This window comes from Artibeus jamaicensis, unplaced genomic scaffold (genome assembly GCF_021234435.1).
Source record: "Artibeus jamaicensis isolate MK-2021 breed Jamaican fruit bat unplaced genomic scaffold, CSHL_Jam_final contig_1015, whole genome shotgun sequence".
Classification (NCBI taxonomy): Eukaryota; Metazoa; Chordata; class Mammalia; order Chiroptera; family Phyllostomidae; genus Artibeus; species Artibeus jamaicensis.
In genome coordinates, this window is record NW_026521194.1 from 1,947,987 (window position 1) to 1,972,947 (window position 24,961).

At 39.5% G+C, this 24,961-nt stretch overlaps 1 protein-coding gene across 1 annotated transcript in view; it reads right to left on the reverse strand.

The window, feature by feature from the left end:
* Positions 1-615: 615 nt before the first annotated feature.
* Positions 616-24,961, reverse strand: part of CCL20 (C-C motif chemokine ligand 20) — a 35,221-nt gene continuing 10,875 nt past the window's right edge. Inside the window, exons 3-9 of the mRNA XM_053671457.1 lie at positions 19,359-19,593; positions 16,384-16,609; positions 4,660-4,730; positions 3,885-4,186; positions 2,665-2,779; positions 1,739-1,816; positions 616-1,073 (exon numbers count right to left, since the gene is read on the reverse strand). Of these exons, the coding sequence (XP_053527432.1) occupies positions 1,046-1,073; positions 1,739-1,816; positions 2,665-2,779; positions 3,885-3,963 (300 nt within the window). The 5' untranslated portion in view covers positions 3,964-4,186; positions 4,660-4,730; positions 16,384-16,609; positions 19,359-19,593 and the 3' untranslated portion in view covers positions 616-1,045. The remainder of the gene's footprint in view (positions 1,074-1,738; positions 1,817-2,664; positions 2,780-3,884; positions 4,187-4,659; positions 4,731-16,383; positions 16,610-19,358; positions 19,594-24,961) is intronic.

Below are 24,961 nucleotides of genomic sequence, written 5' to 3' on the forward strand. Positions count from 1 at the left end.
TGGTGATAAAGTGATGGACTAAGTGATTTCTCGAGGTATTGTTGAAATGGTTGTTGTGTCCCTGTAGTCATAAAGCATACTAGTGCATTTTGAAGTTAATTCATTTTTTTGCAGAATTTTGTCCTTTTTAATGGTCTAAACATAGGAAGGGTCAAACATCTAAGAATGATATAACACTCTTAAAATCTTCTAAAATATCCACATATATTCCAAGATTTAAATCAACGGACTTCGACCCTGCAGGTATATGGATGCAATTTGTTATTTTAAAAAAGTTTGTACCAGTTTAAATAATAAAAAATTTTTAATGAAAAAATAAAATCTAGGAATAAAAATTTTAAAAAATTACATTGCTAAACACTGAGCTGTGAATCTCAGCTATAAGGATCTTTCTAATTTCTAATTTGGATGACTTTGAAAGAAAACCTTTTCCATTATAATTCATATAGAATGAAGTCCTGGACCATGAGGGATAGAGATAAAGGGAATAACTAGGTAGGAATAAGTGAGAAATGCAACTTTTCAGAAAATGTTTATATTTCCTACTATAGCTTAAATATTTTTAATATATCTTAAATGCTATATAACTCAATCAACAAACAATTTTTGGTTCTTTTATTTTTAACATTTATTCTCATCATTTTTATCTTGTATAGGTAATTACAACAACTTAGGGAAAAGCAATATAAACAGAAGAATGTTAAATACTTTTAAAAAAGAAAAACAAATCTGCTGCTTGCAAAAAAGTTCTCCAGTGCATAATGTTATACATTGTACTAAACAGCTTATGGAAAACCATTATTAAATAGGAAAACATATACACGAAGCCCACATATATAAATAACTTAACATAAAATAGCTTGATTCTGATGCAGTGCTTAACAAAGCAAAGTATGATGCGATGGGTATCAACTTCGTTAACTGGACAAGTCCGACGACACAAATCAGGTAAGTGATAAACCCTCAACGATGTGCTCATGAAACCACCAAGTCCAGCGGGATTCTTTTTGTTCTTCAGCTGTATCCAATTTCCTTCCAGAGAGCATCATATTTTCATCTTTTTGGCATGTAGGCTGTAAAGAGAAAGAGAAGAAACAAATAAGCAATGACCGAGTGACTGGTTGGCGGGGAGGGCTCCCATACCTCACGATCGCCTCTCGTCCTTTATTCCTATCTCAGGATGCTAAGTAGCTCTGAGTGCAAAAAAGGACATCGAGGCTGCGAGAACAAGAGCCCCGCCCACCAAAGCTCAGTGAGCTAATGACAGAGACAGGACGTGAACACGTGCACTGTGTCTTCAAATTCCGTGTCTACAGCCCCCTGGTGTTCAATGGCTTCTGTCTGGTGATAAGATGTGACTTGCTATTATCATCAGTGTAAATTGGAACCACGGTTCTCTTTCTCACTATTTATTTCTCAGTTTTTAATAAATGAATGTCATGAAGTCTGCAAATTATATAAACAGGAGACATTCCTGACACGAGAATCAAACAGCTCATGAGTATCAAATGCATAGAGGAATCTAATACATCATGTGAAAAATTAAATTTTCAAAAATAAAAAAGTTTTGTAAGTGGAAAAATTGAATTTTTGTTTTGATGGTCCAACTCCAATTTCCCTTTTCAAAATTCCCCAGTGCTTAGGCTGAGCCACCCCAGCGAGGCTAGGATTTACCACCCTGCCCTTGGCCCTCACCCCCACGTTTGCAGAGAGGCTGATGGATTGTGACCGTTCATACCTGAGGACATGCATGGCATGTGTCACCCATTTCTTCTTCGGATCTGCACACACAGACCATCCTTTCTTTGTGTAAAAGCTGAAAAATCAGAAAATTTGATTTATGTTTAAAGAGTTTTAAGTGGCTTTTTCATGGAACATACAACAGAAATTTCATATTTCAATTGATTGCTTCACACACTAAACATTTCATTTACTTCAAGGTGAAACAAAATGAAAAAAAAAAACTGTCCCAATAAAGCTTGATGCAAGAAATGAAAGGAATGCTCCTTGACTTTCTCTACAATTTAACAAATTGCTGTGCAATGGCAGAAAAATAAAGTCCCAGAATATATATATAACTATATATAATATATATTATATATAATTCTAAAGTATATTATTCTCTATATATCAAGAATATTGTACATGACAGTATAATTATTCTGAATTTTTACTTACAGCCTCAGCCATTTTCTGGGACAAAATGTTTTCCACATTTTCCTGAGATAGAACTTTAGGAGCCTATAAGTTTATCTTAGAAAGTGATTTTGCCCCTACTACATTTCTTTAAAAAAAAAAAAACTTTTGCCTTATCCTAGTCTTATCCAAAGTGAGCTTTGAGTCAAGCCTCCTTCTGTCACCACAGAAGGATGCCTGGCTTTGGGTGGTAAGTGCCCGATGCAAAGTACAGATGACGTATTACAGAACTGCACATTTGAACGTTATATAATTCTATACACCAATAAATTGAATAAAATTACATATACATGTGCTCATATGTATATACACAAGTGAGCTTTGAAATAGGCAACCACTACTAAAACAAAGCTACCTTTGCCACATTTGTTATTTCCAAATGAAACGCCAAAACAGGCAAAAACTTTTTATTCCTGAAATTCCCATGTACCCCTGGTACAACTGAGTCAAAATCGATTAATAACTTACATGACTGCATCGATGTCACAAGCTTCATTGGCGAACTGCCTCGAGAAGCTATGGATATTTCTGGCACGAAGCATGCGATCTGTGTACCGAAGGCAGCAGTCGAAGGTGCTTGCCGCTAAAAAGAAAAGAAAGGCTTTGAGTCCACACGAAGAGACTCCCCTCTGATAGGTATTATGAAACTACTTGTAGTTGTGGAAAACCTAGAATCTGATTTACAGGGTAAATAAACTATTTGGAGGAACAGTTCCAGTGTCTTGGAGACCCAATTTAACGTAGTTTCCAGTTCCTTGAAAAAAGAGTTTTGTGGGGGGAATTCAAATATAGTGCAGAAGCACATTTGTCATAAAAGGAGTATCTTTGCTGTAAAACACAAACAGTCTTAGTTCTGCCCACTGTAATTACTCAAGAATATGAGTAACTTCCACTCAAAGAAACTCTCACAGATAAACTTCCAAATTCAGAAAATGAATAAATTGGCAGATTTCCATCTATTATCTGGCCACTGTGTATTGAGGGGAAAGACAAGATTTTACAAAGGCAAATGCTTTTATAGAAGCTATTACTAGAGCACTAGCTATAGCGCTCTATAAATTATAATAGTTAATGGAAGTTTTTCATTTTGCTCATAACAGTCCAACAGGTGCATTTTTAGGAATGCACCTGTTGCTAAAAGTGGCGTTCTCTTATAGCAATAAAGCACTACTTGGACATTCCTCCAAGTCACATTATAATCTGATGTAAGACAAGGATAAAAGTTATCACAAAGTTGGCAAGAGATGTCCCAGAGGCCTTGCAAAAATGAAGAACTCAGGTGCCACAAAGGATGAGTTTTAAACTTCACTAGAACTAGTTGGGAGGTGAGAAAGCTGGGGAAGTGAAAGCACTCCTTGCATTCTAGAATGACCCCATTCTCAGGTAATATTACCCAATTCACATCACTCCCAGAAACAGCACTTTGGCAGAATGCTGGAGCTCAGGGATCTCTCTGAAGCTTCCTACCCCCCAAATTCTGCTGGGATTGACAGCACAGAGGAAAAAGGCTGATAAACAGCAAGAATCCTTCCCATCTTCATTCACCAATGAGCTGACAACTCCCATCAATCCCTTTTGAAGACTTTCTAACGGGCTTCCTTCCTTTGGGGACCCCCAGAGGAGCTCAAGGCTTAGAGAAAAATGAAACTAGTCCTTCCTTCCAGGCCAGCAGGAAGAGAGACACTTACCTTCTGTCTGGCTGCAGAGGTGGAGTAGCAGCAGTGACATCAAAGCAGCCAGGAGGAAACACTTACTACTGCTCATCATTTTCAGCTCAGAGGATAGATGTGCACAGTGCTGAGTACTCAGTGCCCTGGGAGAGCTGCTGAGCTCTGGTAGAACCCTGAGACTTAGATGGCACTACTTATAGCAATTATTGGGAATGTACACAAAAGGCGTGTTCTCCATGGGGTTTTCCCCATCAATGGACCTGCCCCATCATGTCGTCACAAAGAAAAAACCCACAGGGAAAACTTCCTGCCTTCCTCTTCTTCTTGTTGGGAAAGTGTGAAGGTCAAAGTGGGAAAGGGAAGGAAAGGGGAAAATCCTGTTAATCCTTCAAAGATTCCCAACCAGTTTTAATTTCATCTCTTATCTCTGAAAAGAGAGGATATGGCTTAGCAGTAGTTTAAAGGTCAGCCCCACAAAGGAACATTCCAGAACTCCTATTGTTATACTCTATTTGCTTTCCAAAGCCAATCAGAGAGGGGGAGGATTCCAGACATACCCAAGAACCATTTGTAATTGCTAGCTCGTGTTCACCTATCACCAAAGACCTTGAATTTCTAGGCTACCTTTCAGATCAGGTAATATAACAATGTATAGAAGTGTCTCCAACTTCTGTGGAAAATACCAACCCTTAAGAAACACTCAAGCCTCATCCTGACCAGGTGGCTAAGTTGTTTGGAGCATCATTCCATACACCCAAAGGTTGTGGGTTCAATTTCCAATCCGGGTACATACCTAGGTTGTGGGTTCTGTCCCATGTGGCACATGGGATTCATATTTCCCACTCTCTCTTCCTTCTTCTCTCTCTAAAATCAATAAACATATCCTCAAGTGAGGATTTTTTTTTAAAAAAAGAGGCTCAGGTCTCAGCTTCCTCTTCATTTTGTATCAACTCTTCTCAGAGTCTGCTTCATTTACAGGACTCTAACCAATATTACAGCCCAGCAAGTAATCCCACCTGCCCTAAACTCCTGATGTTGATGTGGTTATGTGACTCAACCCAAACTCCAGGAGGGTTGAAAATGAAGAAGACTATCAACAGTGGTTAATCAATAAAACAAATGTCAAATAATAGTGCTGATGATGATGATGATGATGATGATAATGATAATGATGATATAATAAGGACCCTCCACTAAGGAGAATATCATTGTGTGCTAGGGATTGGGTTTGCAGAACAGGTGAACTATAGAGAAGCAATGCAAGTGTGTTTGGTAGGGGTGATAGAATTGGTTTTATGCTATTATAGGCATGGCTACACATATCTACCTGTGTGTTTAAAATCATAAAGTTGTACATCCAAAGAAAAAAGTGAATTGTATTATATGATCATTTACAAATAAATGACATTGAAATAATTTTTTAAACTCTCCACTAAGCACAAATGAGTTGAGATAAACCATCATCAAACAATAAACAAAAGAGAACTGGAATTGCTCTGCTTATATCTAAAAAGATAAAAACAGATTTTAAAACAAAAAAGTAACTAGAAATGAAGAGGAAGTTCCATAATGATAAAGGATCAATCCATCCAGAAGATATAAAAATTATGACTAAATATACATCAATATCACTTCAAAATACATATAGCAAAACTGACAAAACTGAAAAGAAAAATAGACAATTAAGCAAAATTTGAATATGTCAATACCATATTTTTAAAAATAAGTAGAATTCCACTGCTAGGATTATATTCTAAGAAACTCGAAGGACCAATCCAAAAGAACCCATGCACCCCAATGTTCATAGCAGCACAATTTACAATAGCCAAGTGCTGGAAGCAACCTAAGTGCCCATCAGTAAATGAATGGGTTAAAAAACAATGGTACATATACACAATGGAATACCACACAGCAATAAGAAGGAGCTCCTACCCTTTCGACAGCATGGATGGAACTAGAGAGCATTATGCTAAGTGAAACAAACCAGAAGGTGAGGGACAAATACCACATGATCTCACCTTTAACTAGAACCTAATCAACAAAACAGACAAGCAAGCAAAATATAACCAGGGACATTGAAATTAAGAACAATCTGACAGTACTGATAGAGGAGGTAGGAGGGGATAATGGGGGGGAAGGGTTTCCAGGAGCAACTATAAAGAATACATGAACAAAACCAAAGGGGGGGAGGTGGGCGGAAGCAAAGGAAAGAGGTGGGGATGGCTGGGGTGTGGGGGGGGGAGTGGTGGAGGGTAAATGCAGACAACTCTAATTGAACAACAATAAAATAACTTTTTTAAAAAAGGAAAAACTAGACAAAAAATCCACAAGAAAATAAATATCTGAACAGCACTCTACACCAAGTAAAACTAACAGACATCTATAAAACACGTCATCCAACATCAGCAGAATAGGCATTCTTCTTGAGTGCATACAGAACATTCTCCAATAGAAATCACATGCTAGGACATTGAATAAGTCTTCATAAATTTAAAATGATTGAGATCATACAAAGTATGTTTTTAAACCACAATGGAATTAAATTAGAATTCAGTAACAGAAGGAAATTTGGGAAATTTACAAATACATGGATATTAAACAATACATTCCTAAGCAACCAATATGTCAAAGGAGAAACCAGTAAAGGAGGTCACAAGAGACAGCCATACATTGGTGTTTCTCTCATTTTCTCCCTCCCTTCCCCTCTCTAAAAATAAATAAAATCTTTAAAATAAAATAAAAAAACATTGTGATTCAGCGAAAGCACTGCTCAGAGGGAAACATAACAAGGATAACAGAAATGGGGGACAGCAAAACAATAAATCAGTGGAACCAAAAATTGCTTCTTCAGAAAGATCAACACAATTAACAAGCTTTAACTGAACTAATCAAGCAATAAGGGCAGGAAGGCCTGAAGAATGAAGAGAAGACAAATTGCTGAACTCAGGAATTGAAAAGGGAATATCTCTACCAAATTCAAGACATGAAAAAGGACTTAAAGAGAATACTATAAATAACTAAAATGCCAATAAATTACATAATGTAAATGAAAGGGACAAATTATTAGAAAGACAAAAATTTCTGAGACTGACTCAAGTAAATGTAATATATTGGAATAACTTTATAATAAATAAAGATATTAAATTGGTAACTAAAACTATTTCTATAAAGAAAAGTCCAGACCCAGATGACTTCACTAGTAAATTATACCAAACACTCAAAAAATTTTAAATCAATTTTTCACAAATGTTTCCAGAAAGTAGAAGGAAGAATTTCTAACTCTTTCTATGAAGACGGTCTTACACTGATATCAAAACAAGAAAAAAAAATCACAAGAACACTACAGGCCAATATCTCATATAGACACAAAAATCCTCAACAAAATACTAGTAGGCTGTATCCAGTAACATATGTAAATATAATCAAGTGGGATTTTTCCCAGGATATGTAGCACATATATTAACAATAAAAAACAAAAACCATATGAAAATCATTTGATAAAATCTAACCAGGAATTAACTCACTAAATTAGGAGTAGTATAGAACTTCCTCAACCTGATGAAAGATCATCTATGAAAACCCCACAGCTAACACCATACTTAATACTGAAAGGTGGAACACCTTCCCCTGAATTGAAGAACAAGACAAGGATATCTGATCTCATGCTTCTAGTCAACATTGTGCTGGAGTTTCTAGCCAGAACAATTGGGCAAAAAAGAGGGAAAAGAAATAAGATAAGAAAGATAAGAAAGGAATTAGTAACCATCTTAATTTGCAGATGAAGTAACCTTGTATGTAGAAAATCCTAAATAATCCACTAAAGAACTATTGGACCTAATGAGTTTAACAAAGTTCTAAGATTCAAGACCAATATACGGAAATCAATTATATTTCCATACACTATCAATGAATAACCTAAAAATAAAACTCAGAAAACAGTGATTATAATAGCATCAAAAATATTAAAATACTTTGGTATAAATTTAACAAAATAAATTTGAAAACTACAAAACATTATTCATTAAAGAAATTAAAGAAGACTTCTAAATAAATAAAAAGAGATATCATGTCATAGATTAGAAGACTTAAGTAACATTGTCAAAATGGCACTTCTCCCCAAACCGACTTACAGAGTCAACACAGTTGCTGTCAAAATCCCAGCTAGCTTCTTTGCAGAAATGGTAGAGCCAGAACCAATACTCAAATTTGTATGGAATTACAAGGGATCCCAAATAGCCAAAACAATCTTGAAAAGGAAGAACAAAGTCAAAGACTTTATACTCCCTGGTTCTAAAACTTGCTGCAAAACTACACCAGTCAAGACATGTGCTATTGGCATACGTGTAGACATACAGATCAATGGGATGGAATTGAATTGAGAGGCCAGGTAGAAACCTCCATGTGAATGGTCAGCTTTCCTATTCAGTGGGAAAAAGAATGGTCTTTTCAACAAATGGCAATGGCACAACGAGGTATCCACGTGCAAAAAAAATGGTGTTAAACCACTACCTCACCCATACACAAAAATTAACTCAAAATGGGTCACAGACCTACACATGCTAAAACTATGAAAGTCTTAGAAGAAAACATGGGAGTAAGTATCTATGAACTTGGGTTGGGCAATGATTTTTCAGATACAGCACCAAAATCTCAAACGACAAAATAAAGAAAACAAATTCACTGAACTATATCAAAGCTACAATCTTTTGTGCATCTAAGGATACTATAAAGATGTAAAAAAAAACAACCCACAGAAAGGTAGAAAATACTTGCAAATCAAATACCTGTAAAGGACTTATACTTGTACATACTTGTACCCAGGATATGTGAGAAGATTTTGCAAATTAAAAGTAAAAATATAAGTAACCCAACTTTAAAATATCTGGATAGACATTCCTACAAAGATATATGTTCTTGGCCATTCCTACAAATGGCCAAGAAGCCCAGGAGAAAATGCTTGCTACCTTTAGTCCTTAGGAAATTGTAAATAAAAACCACTATGACATGCCGCTTCACGCCCACACGAATGGCAGAATCAAAAAGACTGATAAGAAGTGTTGGCAGTGATGTAGAGAAACTAAACCTTCACACACAGTTGATGATGAAATAGGCTGCAGTCACGGTGAAAAACGTTTGACGGTTCCCAAATGGGGGATCCTAGAACGACCATACACCTGAGCAATCGCGTTCCTACACTTATACCCAAGAGAAACAATAATGTATATCCACAAAGAACCTTGTATATGAATGTTCATGGCAGACTTATTCATACCAGCCAAAAAAAATGGAAACAACCCATATGTCATAAACTAATCAACAGAAAACATCAAATGCAGCAAATTTTCACAATAGAACAGTATTTGGCAATAATAATGATTGAAGTATTGATGCATGGATGAACCTTGAAAACATTACACCAAGTGAAAGAAAACCAAGCACATGTTATACGATTTCATTTATAAGAAACACTCAAAATTGTCAACCTGTAGAAACAGGATGTAGAATGGTGATTGTCTAGGTTGGGGTGTCGGGGTAAAGGGTGGGGAATGGAGAGTGACCGCTAATGGTGCTGTCGTTTCTTCTTATTCTAAAAATAGTTAGTGATGGTGTCTGCATAACCCTATGAATAGGCTAAAACACACTGAGTTGTGCACTTTAAAAGGCTGAATTTTATGGTACGTGAATTATGTCTCAGTAAAGCTCATAACCAAACGAAAATCACCCACCTATATCTGACACGCTCCAGCCCACAATCCTCGCTCCTTGTGACTATTCTTCCTTGCTCATGTTCTGCACTGACTTCTCCTTCCTCCACTCCTGTGGCCTCCCCTCTTCTCCTCCCTCACTGGTCTTTTCAGAACTTCTCTCTTTTCCTCTCCCTTTAATAACTGTAGAAGAGAACTGAGTTTGACACACTTTTATAATAATTGCGATTTTATTTCCCTACGCTTAGTTTGATAGGTGTGTATTCCAAAGTTGTCACTTACAAATTTTTTCAATGTAACCTTCGGTGGATTTTTTAGGTCAATGTACATACTACTGAGAGGTTAACAGAAGAAAATTATTTCAAACCTCATTTGGTAAAAGGGTATTTATCACATTGGACTTTATTTTATAAACATTCTTTTCAAATCTCAGACTCATTCCTGATGAGTCCTAATTCCTGTTATGGTAGAGCCTCAGTTTCTTACTCTTTCTTTTTTTTTACCAGAAAAAAGTGACAAGTGCCTTCCGTGTGAGGTATTCAGTAATACGTGACAATGGTTGAATTCAAGAGATCATTTAATAAAGAGAGTTAAAACGCACACAAATAACTATATAACAAGGCAATACAGGGTCCATACTCATACTGTATGAAACATTCTCATAGAAATTGTTCACAAAATGTGATCACTTGTCACCGAACTCCCTTGCCATATCTGTGACAGATGACTATAAGCTATGTCATGCTGACTCAGGTAGTTCCATCTTTCTGTTCTCGTTCTAATGTTGGTGCCATGAAAAGCTTCTGGAAGATGGTAGGAGTTCTTTTTATAACAGCGTTTATGGAGCACTGACTGGGTGACCGTTACTGTAGTAAGGAAGAGGCTGTGAAAGCAGGGAGGCAGGATCTTTTCTTCTTACAAAGGACTTGGGGCCAAGGATTCAGACAGCTTTAGGTTTGCCGTTTTCACAGCAGTGGGTCCTGACTAGCTGAGCTTCACTGATAAACATGGTCTTTTTCATGGTTTTTAAGGAATAACAAATTACTGAGTTTCTAAGCTAGAGGAGTACAGAGGCCATCTAGTTCAATATCTTAATTTTAAAGATGAGGACACTGAAGCCAGACAGGTGTTTGACTTCATCAGTGTCCAACCATGAGGACCGGAGCTGAATCTAGAAATCTCTTCTCCAAGCCAATGGATTGTTGTCCATTTCCTCCTCCAGGGTGTATTTTCTGATTATCAAGTGGATGGCATTGCATGTCATTAGCCTGGACTTTTATTTCTTTCAGACAGTAGTACAAACTGTACTTTCCACACAGACTTAATTGTATATACCAAGTCTGAGTTATTGCAGAGATCATTAAAAATACAAATAATAGCCCTACCTTCAATGAAAAAAATGCAAGTTCCCACAATGACTGCTTGAAATGAACCAAGCATTCTGTCTCTTAGCATCTTAGTTCAGGTTCCCCTGGAAGTAGAGCTTGGGGAACAAACCACTTATTCATGAGACCATCTCAGGAACCAGTAGTGAGGCAGCGACGTGGAGAGGGGACACACATTCAAGGTCATTCTGTGAGCACTGCAACCTCCTAAGAAACATACAGCTGTCTTCCAGAATTGTTGCCCAGAACAATGGTGGGTGAAGTCTCTTTCAGCTGGTTCACACCCTCGTTACTTAAAGATGGTCCACAGGAGCATCAGTCCCTCTTGGGCTTGAAGCTGTGCTTGAGGGAGGATACATCAGTTCAGCATTCTTCGTCAGTCTCAGAGAAGGTCTTAGAGCAGAAGGACTACGTACCAAGCATGCTCAGGGGAAGTTGTTGTCAGTGTGACGTGGTCTAAACTCACAACGCTACAGCTGGGGCTGAAGTCAAAGGTGGTCTGAAAAAAAAATGTGACCTGGGATTCTAGAGATACCTCCTACGAATGGCTTTTTAAAGCGTTTTTTTAGAAACAGCAATTTTAGGCAGCCAGTTGTGAAGAAAATGACCATTTTGTACGCTAACGCCAGACGATTTCTCCAGACCCCAAGAGAACAGCTTGGTTGTGTAAAAATGGTCTTCTGCGGAACATCCTACAGGACATAAGCCTTATTTATCGTGACCCGTTTACCTTGAGACAGAGCTTCAGCCCATAAACTCTTTATGTTGCAAGGCTGTATAGCCATGCTGAGGAATACTTATAAGTTAGATGCAGGTCAACCAAGGCCTAAGAGTTCTCAAAGAGACCTGAAAAAATACTTGTTACTACTAAAGAGACGGTCAAGGCAGGACTGACCACAGGATGTCACTCTGACCTGCAGCTTCAGCCCAATGTTAAATACGACCTGTTTGTCAATACATGGTATATCCTAAAATCCTTACAAATCCTAAAATCCTTGGATCCTTACAATCCAAGGAGTAGGTCAGATAACAGTTTTCCCCCCAAAAAAGTATATGATGCTACTCCATGGTAGCAACCCCTATACTCACACATGAACTATTTCTTTTCAAGAACCAAACCTGGTGCCTCTGAGGTGCTACTGTTCAAGAATTGTTGCAGGTCCAGGAAAACTGGAAGCCAGCTCCATCCTGAATTTCTGCAGGGTTGTTGTATAAACCAAAGTCAAAAGCCCCTGTAACCAGCCCACTGACAACAGGTGCTGTTATCTCAGGAATGGAGGCTTGGGAGTCACCAAGTCAATTTTTGAGTGAGTATTAGAACACCCACTGGAACTGATGAGCAAACTATACGTGGTGTAGTTTGGATATGTGAAAACCACGTACTCCTCTTTGACCTACCGCGAGATATCCAGTTCAGATTTATAGTGTCTCTGTGGAAAGAGGAATTGAGGTAAAATCCAGCTAATTCCTCCCTGTATTGCTTTTTTTTTTTTTTTTTTTTGACCTTTTGAAGGCTTTTCAGTTGCATCCAGTTTCCCACCTGCTGGGGTTCTGTGCAGCCGCAGAAGGGGAATCTTCATGAGCAACTCGTGGGAAGAAATCCACAAGGTTGCTATAGGACTCACACTGGTTACCAGCTGATGCAAACTATGCCAAATTCCCCTGCTCGGGAGTGTAAAACATCCTCTCCCCAGAGCCAACAGGGTAGGCTATGGCACTGTTCAAAGACGACTTAGCGAGCCTGATGAACAAAGACAACGCCATCTTTCCCTGCCTTCACGTCTTCTGCAAGAGCAGCAGAACTGCATTTAATGTGCCAGCCCTCAGCCAGTGGTGGGCTCATCCAGAAACAGCAAGGCTGGATCCGTAATCGCCTTCATTGCCATGGTGGTCTTCTTTCCCTCTTTTCCAAATAAGCTGGTTTCCCACAGCAGGGTCCACCCCTTGGCACATGTCCAGCTCTTGAATGATTTTCTTAATGTGTTCTTTTGTTTGCCTGACTGTTCATACTTGCCAAGGGGCTGCAGAAAATCCTGTTTCCTCTCCCTGTCAAAGTCCCCATCACATTATCATGCAGGGCTCCATAACCTGCAGTATTTTTTAAGATGGCAGGTTGAAGGGTCCCATTCAGCACAATAGCTCCAGAGAGACCACAGGGCCCTCTTATGGAGCCAATATGCCTAACAGTGAGGATTTGCCCACCCTCCATGTTATGGTACATGATGGAGCATCCGTAGCATGTTCCATCATCCTACTAACATCTTTTAGTATCTCCTTCGCAACTATCTTGACCAACTAGGAAGTCACTCTGCCCCTTCACGTGACAGCAAATACTGTGAAAACTTAACACAGGTCAAACATTTAACGTCCCACAGTCTTGGGAAGGCCCAATAGATGAAACTTCGTGCTTGTTTTTGACATTGGCTCCACGTTTGTGCTTTGTTTTTTTTTTGTTTGTTTGTTTGTTTTTTGTTTTTGTTTTGTTTTGTTTTTTTTTTTTTTTTCACAAAAAACAAAAACGTTCTTTGCAGGCATCTAGGAAATTGTTTTCCTCCACTGTGCTACCACAGGGTGGAATGAATCTTTCCGACAGAATTCCCAGTGGAATTCTGGTTCATGAAATTGCCAGGGACACTTCTTTCCTGCTATCAAAATTCACTTCTGCTTAGTCTTGGATTATAAAACATACATATGCATTCAGGCACACATATGCACTCACACACAAATGCAGATGTACATCCAAGAAATGGAAATTTAGGATCAAAAAATGTTCACAGATTTAATTGATTTGAAGTTGCAAAGCTTCTGGCCAGAACCCTCCAGCTAGGTAGACCCCAGTTCCCTGTATGTTTCACAACATCCAGAAGTTGACGCATTTACTTACCGTTTTGTGGAACCAGCTACATCCTCTTCTCTATTAGATATGAGTCTAAACCGAGGTAAACGCCTGAGCATTATCAGCTACTGTGATATGGCTGAGCTCCTATCTCATTAACAGAGGGGAACTTTTAATTTTCTATTTCTGGCACAAAGAGAACATGCTCTTTGAAATGTACAGGCCACACCCTGAACTCGCAAAGTAAATATTTGCCAGGGAATCGAAGAACAGGAAGAAGAGAACCAGTGGAAAGGCGGAGGGCCGGCCCCAGCACTCCCGTACTTTCCAAAGGAGCCTCTGGGTACTGAGTATATTTATTTAACCGATCAAAGGTTTTAAATATGTAGCTCAGTAACTGCTCTGGTGATGAAATCTTGGTAGCTCCATTGTAAATTGAAAATTCCCCTGCATGCTTTCTCAAAGCTGACATGAAGAAATCATCTGTAACCATCTGACAAGGCAGAAAATAATTTGCGAGGGAGTGCTACTCAGCCAGGGACTGAAGCCACACGTTCCACGGGAGCCGGTAGTGTTTTTACATAAGAGCTCACAGTTTCCATAAGGTCCTTGTGAATGGCCTCAGCTCAAAGCCCATGTTCCAAGCTCTAATGGGTGGTGTTTAAATACTCCAATATCGCATAAGTTGACCATGCGTCCGTAGAGAAGATTCAGCTGTCCACTCGTTATGCATTTCTGGAGCTACTCCAGGAAAGACTGAGACCGATCATTTATTTAAGCCCATCCGTATCTACTAAGAATCTAATCAGAAATGTTTGCAAAAATTACACACAGAACTGTTTTTTGCAGCACTGCTTAGAAAGAAAAAAAATGAAAATGCCCAAAAGATTATAATTATAAAATGTGATTAAAATAATTATAGGCTATTGATAAGATTGAATAATCTGTTGCCATTTAAATAATTTAAATTCTAAAGCATTTATGAAAGAGGAAATTGCTAGTAACATAATGATAGTGAGAATAGTAGGCCTCAAAACTGTAAATAACATGTTAACTCATTATGGGAAATTTTGTGTGTATTTACACTCACGCATGTAAAAAAAAGACTTGAAGGAAATTCATTGGAGTGGAAACAGAAATTATCTCCAGTAGTAGGTGGTTGTTCCCCCTTATTTTCATATTGTTTCTGTATGTATCAATTTTTTTACAATAACACATCTTGCTTTTCTAATCAGAAAAAAGAAACTCTTTTCGAAACTACATATACAAAGAACCCCATTTCTTAGTATAGGCAGGAATGAATTTAGAAATGCAATTTAAAAAACATATTCATAGTTTTAGTGTTTTCTAGTAAAAATTGCCTTTGAAGGAAAAAGAATAACCTTATTTCTTGGAATATGTCATACCGGGCTTTCATGAAAATATCGAAGTAAGCCTTGAAAAATTTTTACTATCCTCCTAACTTTATTGATAGCCCTAGGAGAACCTCAGTATTATATTACCCGTTGTGTTAGAATTTGCAGAATAAAATAGGTAAACCCTAACTGGAAGTACTTTAATGGGTTAGTAGCTTTCTCAAAATTCAATTGTGCAGTTGCTTGATTAAGGTAGAAAGATGTTTCCATAAATCAATTTTAGAAAAACGGGCTCCTTTGAGGACGAGGGCTAAACCATGACTACTTAACCGCACCACTAGCTCGCTGCGGGACTGGGCCAGCCACTGAGTTCTCTGGGTCTCGGCATCTCCATCAGAAAGAAGCAGTGGGCAGATAGCTGATCTCTAATATCCCTTTTGGAAGTAATATACTCTTGAATGATAAAAAGACATTCTTTTATCGACCTTATGAATTAGCAGCTTCATTTCTACTAAATAAGAAGAAATGGCCATTCACCCTATAACTGCAGGTTTATACCATTTGACTTCCCTCCCCCAACTTTCTCCATCTCCCAGTGTCTGGTAACCATTCTACTCTCCATTCCTACCAGTTCTGTATAGCCTTGTGATTTTAGCCAGCTTATAAGCCAGGTTAACCAGCAGACTAATAAAACTTCCTTTGGTTTCACCATGGTCTGACCCTAAGCAAGCTTCCATGTTGAATATTGTTATTTTTCTTGAATGTGTTACATCACACCATACTAATCATTCTTTTTCTGCTGAAGTTAGGCAAGGTACCTTGACACTTCCAACTACAAACATTACCATTTAAGGCACGTTTCTTTAGAGCTCCCAGGTGCCCAGAGGGAGCAAACCCAATGGTAGAACGAGATAAGCAACTGGAATATTCCTCCATGCCCTCCAGCTGAAGCCAAGGGCTGCCCACCTGCTTGGTCTACATATCAGTTCAGGAAAAGTAAATAAATCATTGCTTTGATAGCTACTACAACTACGTGGGGTGATATACTAGCTTTGGGCTCGTTACCAAAAGGATTCATCAATTTGCCCCTGTCTCACAGACCTTAATCCAAGGCCCTCCTAGGCAAGGGTGTCGGGTGAGTGATGGCAGATGAGTCAGAACAAACTGTGGTCTGTGCTGGACTAACAATCAGTACAACTACTTTAGAACTAACCCAAAAATAGTTATGAAGCTCACCTCAAAAGACACACCCTCCATAATGACTGAGTTCAGCATCGTCTGCAATGTTTCCACTCAAAATCTGAGCGCTGCTGCTGGGTTCCTTCAGTGAAAGATGACAAGTGAAGATCGTCAGTCTCAAACTTCTGGGTCATACAGGCTAAATTTTCTAGAAAATTTTCTCCCACAGATTAGCCAATGGAAGTAGATGATTTTTACCCAAGCTGAAGGGTGAGCAGGACCACTGGGGGAATAAAAAGTTAAGAAACGCTGTAATATAATTTTATGAAATTGTGTATCACACCATGAAAGTCACTGGAGACTTCTCCACCCAAAAACTATTTGGGGTGTTACTAACTAATAGAGATTCCTAATCACTTCTAAAAACATGAGTATTACAAGAACAGGTAACTCTAAGCACCACTGACCCTGAGCGCAGGAAACATCTTCATTTAGGTCTCTTCCTTTCATTTATCTTATTTTGGTATTGCTTCAGCTTTCTCTTGGGATTTAAGCTTATGTTCTCTCTCCTTTTTTCCTCTTTCTGTTTTCTCTCCTTTTCTTTCTTTCTTGCCCACCCCATTCTTTTCCTTATGTCAAATAAGACAGATTTTTACCTCTCTTTCTGCTTCTCTTTCTTTTCTTTTCTTTTTCTGTACCCAAGAATGGTATTCAAGAGCAGAATTTGCTTACTCAACTTTACAAAATGTGCTGGCCCCTGTACTTACTGATAAAAATGTCACTATTTCCTTCCCATCTCTGGCTCCAATAGAAATGTAATAGCTGATTCATTCACACAACTTTTGGAGGTTCAGAATATGTTGCTGGCTTAGACACATAATTTGGCCATTGCAAAGGAAATGTTCGGTTTTCAAGTGAAGGCCACTAAGAAAGTAACTCAGACATGATACTCTCCATCCTTCCAACTCCAAGGACATCTGACTCATGTCAAATGTCATGATAAGTAAAAGAATAAATACAGAAATGTAGAGAATGAAAACTAAAGCTATGACAGCTTTCATTGAAAGAGGAGCAGTGGGGAGGAGACTGAACTTTATACTTTAGCAAGAAAACTTTTTGGAAAAATTGACAAATCTCATCTTTTAGGAATTTTAATTTTGCCAAAATATATAAGTGAGAAATCAACACTAATTTAAAAAAATTGCCAAATACCAGCCCTGGCTGATGTAGCTCAGTGGATTGAACACAGACCTGTGAACCAAAGGATCACGGTTCGATTCCCAGTCAGATCATATGCCTGGGTTGCAGGCCAGTTCCCAGCAAAGGACGCACAAGAGGCAACCATACATTGATATTTCTCTCCTTCTCTCCTTCCCTTCCTCTCTAAAGATAAATAAATAAAATATTTTTTTAAAAAATGGCCAAATACCTCTATAAAATGGGAAGAAAACATTTTAGAGGTGCACATATAAACAGATACAAGTATCTCTTGAACATCTGCCATGTTGTCCAGTTGGCTAGAGAAAGTAGCGCTGAACCAGTCCTCAGAAGGAGTAAGTGCTAGTGTCACTGTGTCACACACTAGCCACGTGGCCCTGACCAAGCCACCACATTATAGCCTCAGTTCTGCACCCAAAGTGCCAATAAATACATACCCAAGTATCACTGAGCAGACTGCAGAGGCAATCAAAATGAAGTGCAAGCTACCATGGCTGATACTGGTTCTACCGTGGTCTGGGGGCATCCAACCTGCGGCCCCAGGGTCTCGTGCGGCCCAGGTTGGCTGTGAATGCAGCTCAAAATGAAATCCTGAATTTACTTAAAACATGATGAGATTTTTTGTGTGATTACATGTCACAATGTATTGAATGTGCAGCCTGAGACAACTCTCTCCCAGTGTGGCCCAGAGACGCCAAATGGTTGGACACACCGGCACCACACTAAGTAAAGGGGTCAACACAAGAAACCATGTTGTTGGTTGAGAAGCTCGTAACTTAGTTGGAAAGACAAAACATATGAATTTAGTTGGGAAGACAAATCAATGAAAAAAAGCGCTAACAGCAAGCTCTTACATAACAACTTATTAGCAGGCACTTTTATAAGTACTTCATGTATATTAATTTATCTGATCATTACAATAACATTATAAGATAGATACTTTATAACATGCTAGTATCATTTCTATTCAACAAGTGAGGAAAGTGCAACAGAGAAACATGAAGTAACTTGTCCAGAATCACAGGTAGTAAGTGACAGAAGTAAGACTTGAACCCAGAAGTCGAGTGGGATGCAGGGGGAAGGAGGGGGAGGTGAGAAGGGAAAGAGAAGAGAGGAGAAGAAAATGAAGAGAAAGAGGAAAATAAGGTTCTAAATTCTGTGTTTCGGCTTTTAAGTTATTCAAGGGGATTTATTCCATGGGAAACCAATGACCTGTTGAAAGCCCACTGTGATGGGCACAGTCAGGGAAATGAAGATATTTTGGAACTACTCTCTGTCCTTAGAAAATTTAGTGATGTATGAAAATATTTAAAATAACATGGTAGGATGTGGAAATCTAACAGGTGACATTTTGTACAAAAGGAGAAATGACATTGTCTACTTTTCTCTCACTAGTATTTCAAAACTTATCTGAGCCTTTAACAAGAGTTAGTGTTTCCTCGGCTCAGAGTGAAAATATGTACTCAAAAGTGTTGGAGGGGGTGTTAAAATAAATAAAACACTCTGGATGTTGGTGCAAAAAAAGATTTTGAAATTTCCTGTATGTAGAAGACCACCTTCCGGCACCTGTAAAAATTTCTTGTGGGGAAAAAAAAGCAAATCACACCCCACTCCTGCCCTGTCATTCCAAAAGAGTTTGCAATCCACCCACAGTGTGACTGACACCATTGGACAGAATTCTCCCCAGCACGTGTGCCATTCTGCCAGCAGGCCTGGCAAGGAGTCCCCCACCAGCTTCCTCCTTGGCATCAACCACTCCTGCAGTTTAGAGACTGCTGATCTTCTTAGTCTTGCCTTTCTTGTGACCTACTTACCATTTCCTGTGCTTCAGGAAGAGACTTGACTTTTAGAGGGGAAAGTTATCTGTCAGCACCCAGTCATGGCTGATACTTGAGCACTTGAACTGAATCCAGTTTGCAGGAGTGATTAGGCAGCTGAGCAGGATCCCACATGCACCATCCAGTCTTCTTCTCTTACTAAGACTGGGAGGATGAGGCTCACAGACTCAAACAGGGATTGCACAGGAGCATCCTAGCACCAGCCCCGGGGCTGTGAACAAAATGAAAGAGGAAAAGTTGGCATGATTCAAAATGAGGATTTGGAGATGAGGAAGAAAGGGAAACTTTGCTTAGAAAATGAGGGTAAAACACCTGTCAGCCTCAGGCTGTAGAGAGAGACAAGAGTGGAGGAAAGAGGGACTGTGTTTGTGTCTCTGAGGACTGCCCCACCCTTCTGAGAGCTAAGCATTGCACCTCCTCTTTCCTACTCCTGTCTCTGAAGGTGTGTATAACTAAGGTGGGCAAGATTCGCCATACAGATTTACAGGCTAGGGGAGACTTTTAGAAGGAGGGAGGGTCCTCACTTGCTGGAGCTCTCTGCCCACACCCCTTGACATACAATGCTATGACCCAGGAAGTATTAAGAAATCTAAAAACCCTTCTTGTCTCTCACTCAGCAACATGGGCACACTGATTCAGGGATTTTTCCCACTGTATCTTCCCTCATTTCTGGACTCATTCCTCCTATTTCCCTGCCCCTGCATGGTCCATCACTGCTGTGAGATGTTTGTGCCCCATTGATCACTCAGGACGTGATCTGAAGTTCCTTTTCCAGTGCAATTTTTGTAATTGGGTGAAATAGTTTTTAACATTGAATTTCTATGAGACTTTCCTTTTTGCACCACATAAGCACCTGTATTGTTCTGTCTTTATCCGCACAATACCTCACAGAAGGTAGAGATTCAGTGAGTGTGGTAGATGAGTGAACCAACTGAAGTCACTTCCTAAGACTCTCAGCCCTCATTTCCCACATCTGTTGGTCACAAATTCTTTTACACACTTCACACTTGGCTTCCAACTCATTCCCCTCTTTCCCACCACAGCTGCCATGGCGTGAGGGCTCAGGACTCTGCATCTGCAGTAATAAGATAGTGAGCTAAGGCAGCCTCCTCAACTCACAGAATTGAAGACTATGACAATGACATGGAGAAACATGTTCTCTGTGGTTCCAGTTGGTTGGTTCTCGAGGACAGAAAAAGAAGATCATGGACTAGTCCACTTTCCCTGGGGGGCTGTTTTTGAATTAAAAAAAAACAAGAAAGGTTATTTTATAGAAGCTTGACCTTAAGGGAAAAAGAAAATATTAATGAAAACTGATGATCAAGGGGTTACACGGAGAATGAGGTGAAGAGTTTGCAGGGGAGAGGTGGCAGCAACAATGACTTTGAAAATTTAGAGAAAGGGAAAAAATGAAAATTAATAGCTCTCTAATATTTACAACTGGTCATTAAGTCCTTCATAGATCCATCACTTCTTCTGAAGACATATCTTCCATTGAAATAAAGTTGGTCTCCTTTGTCATACTAATAGCTGTTCATTAATGTTTTCTCTAAGTAACATTTTACTTATATTAGTTTATTTAATTGTTACAATAACATTTATATTCATCATTCTTTGGGCATATCTTTCTATGCCTCTCTTAAAGAGAGAAATTTGGAAAACTGAGTAACTTGTCCAATGTCACCCAACTCATAACATCAGAGCCAGGACCTGAGCCCAGAACAGTCCAGACCTACAATCCATGCTTTTCTTCGACAGCTGTCTCTTCCACATCAGGCATAGAAGGAGAATGATGGGGGTTATCAGTGCACACCTGACTGTCAAGAATCATGCTAAGTCACCCTTGTCAAAATTCACATGGCTACATTGTAATAGAATTGGAATTTCAATCCTGACCTACCTCATTCCAAAATCCAAAGTTCTTCAACTATTCTGCTTTGACTTCCAACTATTCTGCTTTTGATTTCTTAGCAACCTTGCTTCCCTCTGTTCCTCTATAGCCTTTCCCAGACTTCCACAGGACTGATAGAAGTAAGCCTGTCTTCCATGAAACCTTTCCTCACTACTCTTGCTTTATTATTTTTGTCACTTACTGAAGTTTGCTAGAATACTTGTAAACTGAAGGATTATTTACTTTAATGTGTGAATACCTAAGACCCATGGATGTACTTTAGGATACTCATTAAATCCCAGGAATGGTACATAAATATGTGGTACAGCCAACACAATTTTGAAGGAGAAGAACAAAGTCAGAGGACTGATGCTACCCAACTTCAAGACTTAAATAAAACTACAGTAATCAAGACAGTGTAGTGTTGGTGAAAGAATAGACAAACAGATCAATAGAACAGAGTAGAGAGACTGGAAATAGACCCCCTATTTACATATGTATATAGATGTTACACATACGTATAGTTCATTGATCTTTGACAAAGGAGCAAAGGTAATACAGTGGAGCAAAGATCGTTTTTTCAACAAATTGTGCTAACAACTGTGGACATTCATGTCCAAAACAAAACATACACAAAAATCTAGACACAAACCTTAAACCCTCACAAAAATCAATTCAAAATGGATTATAGACCTAAATAGAAAATGTTTTTGCATCTATAAAGCTCCTAGAAGACAAAATGGGAGAAAATGTAAATGGACTTGCTTACAGTAAAGACATTTAGATACAACCCCAAAGGCCTAGTCCATGAAAGAAATCATCTGTAAATCAGATTTCGCTGCCACTAAAACTCCTTCTCTGTAAAAGATTTGGGATTTCCCTGATGACGTATGATGTGGAGCATCTTTTCATAGGTTAATTTGCTGCCTATTTCTTTTCTAGTGAGCTATCTGTTGAGGACGGTGTTTGGCCAACTTTGAATGGGTTTTTTTTTTGTTACTTTTCTTATTGTTGAGTTTCAAGAGACACTTGTATATTTTGGGTAACATTTATCACATGTATCTTTTGCAAATATTTCCTCTCAGGCTATGTCTTGCCTTCCTATCCTCAACATTGGTTTCAGCACCGTAATGCTGAAGGGGATGTAGAGAACCAGGAACCCCTGTTCATTGCTGGTGGGGATGCAAAATGGTGCAGCTCAGCAGTTTCTTACAAAACTAGACATACTTTTATCCCAAGATCCAGCAACTGTACTCCTTGGTATCTACCTGAATGAGTTGAAAATTTAGGTCCACACAAATCTAGGTCCACACGAAAGTAACCCGCACATAGCTGTTCATAGCATCTTTATTCATAATTTCAAAACTTGAATGCAACAAAGATGCCCTTCAGTAAGTGCATGGATAAATAAGCTGTTGTATATCCAGATAACAAAACAGTATTCAGCAGTAAAACAAGATAAACTACCAAGCCATGAAAAGATATGGAGGAACTTTAAATATGGAGGAACATATTACTAAATGAAAGAAACCAATCTGAAAAGCCTACCTACTGCACAATTCCAACTACATGACATTCTGGAAAAGGCAAAACTACGGACACAATAAAAAGATCATAGTTGCCAGGGTGGGAGGAGTGAATAGGCGGAACACAGAGGACTGCAGGGCAGTGAAAATACTCTGCATGACAGACACTACAATGGTAGACACATGTCATTACACACTTGTCAAAGCTCATAGAAGGTACACCACCAAGAGGGAATCCTTATGTAACCTATGAACTTGGGGTGATAATATCATGTCAATGTAGGTTCGTTGATTGTTAGCAAATGTCCTGCCGTGATGCCGGATGCTGACGGGGGGGGAAAGCTATGCATGTGAGGGCCGGGTGTGCAAGGGAATCTATGCCTTTCTCTCTCAGTTTGCAGGGAATCTAAAACCGCTCAAAAGAATTAAGTCTTTTAAAAATATGTTGGGTCTATGTCTATAGGAGCCTTCATTTTTCTGAGAAGGCAGGTCACAATTTTCATTAGAGGCTTCATTGATAGTATAACAGCCTTGGAGTATTTCTGCAAATCCTTTGCTCGGAAAAAAAAAAGTGCGTATTCTTTTCAATTCCATTCCCCAAGCTCACCACACAAAAAGGGCTTTCAGCTGCCCAGAGTCTTTTCTGTACCACAACGTGGGCTCCAAATTGCAGTTGTTTGCTTTGGGCAGGATTCCAGGGTTTGTATCATTCGAGATGGTAATTTCCCAGCCTTGGCACCACCCTCTTTTATTTATCCCCTTTCAGATAACCACGCTGTGCTGAGTGTCGCTTAACCCTCTCTCCCTAGAAAACCGAACTGATGCACCATTCCCAGGCCCTTTATCCCCAGCAGTGCCCACTCAGCCTGGCTGAGCAGGTAGTTTCCTGGTGCTGGGACCAGAGCCAATCAACTCTGGTGGTTTTTGTCAATTCCCAAAAAGGAAAACCCAGACTTGATGAAAAATGTGAAGGATGTGGACCCATTTTATTCCTGTCATCTATTTTCTATCAGTGCAAATTGGTTTGGAGGGGAGAAGGTTGAATGTTCAAATCCACGGTAAGATTTCAGTGTTGTGAGCAACTTCAGGATTCACTTCCTCAACCCAACAAATGAGTCAGCCTCACACCGAATAGTTTTATAAAAGTCTTAACACTAGTTGATTGCAGAGTCCAGATAATATTTTTCCCAAACCATCTGCACCAGCAACTTCAAGATACACACCTGCTCTTTTCTGACTTCAATCAGTATTTTCCTGATTCCATGTACCCAAGCTTCTCAGCCAGAAAACCGGGAACATGTGGACACATTAGATAGGAGCAAATTTCCTGGCTGGCTGCCTCAGCTGAATAATACAAAATAGACATGCAGACTGTATAGCACCCGGTATGGAAGATTTTTCTGCTCATTTTTCCAAAAGGTAAATTAAGGTGGGCGAGGTAGGAGGGGGTAAAGAGGGCATGACTGATGACGGAAGGAGACTTGACTCAAGGTGGTGAGCGCACCATACAACATATGCATGATGTATGACAGAGTTTTACACCTGAAACCTACATCATTTTATTAACCAATGCCACCCCAATAAAGTTTAAAAGAACAAAAAAGACCAAAGTTATGGACGCATGTAAACAGCACACAACTGAAGATTCGCCAGCCGGCTACACAGCCCGAGGTCTACCAGCCAACTCTGTCCTGGGCCCAGCGGCAGGATCCCAGCTTCTCACCGAAACGCTGCGTCTGCCAAGAGAGCTCCGGTGCAGAAGGTGGGCTCTGCAGTCCAGCGGGCTCCCCCAAAGGCAGGGCAGAGGCTCTTCGTTTAGCAGCTCCCATGCTCAGTTTCTTTCCAGGGGAAAACGAGCCACCTCAAAAGTTCTGCCAACGCAGCCAAACGCTCCTGCCTCCAGGTGCCGCTCCCCCAAGTGAGAGAGAGAGACTGCTGACCAGGTTCTGTCTTCCTCTCCAGAGGCCACTGTGAAATCCATGTTCACACGGTCACATCACACTTGTCCTTAGGTATTGGGGGTTGTCTCTCCTCAGTGTCGTGTGGGTCTAGGGGACAGGACATGGATCCAGAGGCGGGTTAAGGGGGAAAGGTCGTGACCCTGGGGTTGAAGCTGAGCGGAGGGAAGAGGGCAAGGGGCACATCCTAAGAGAAGGGCAGGG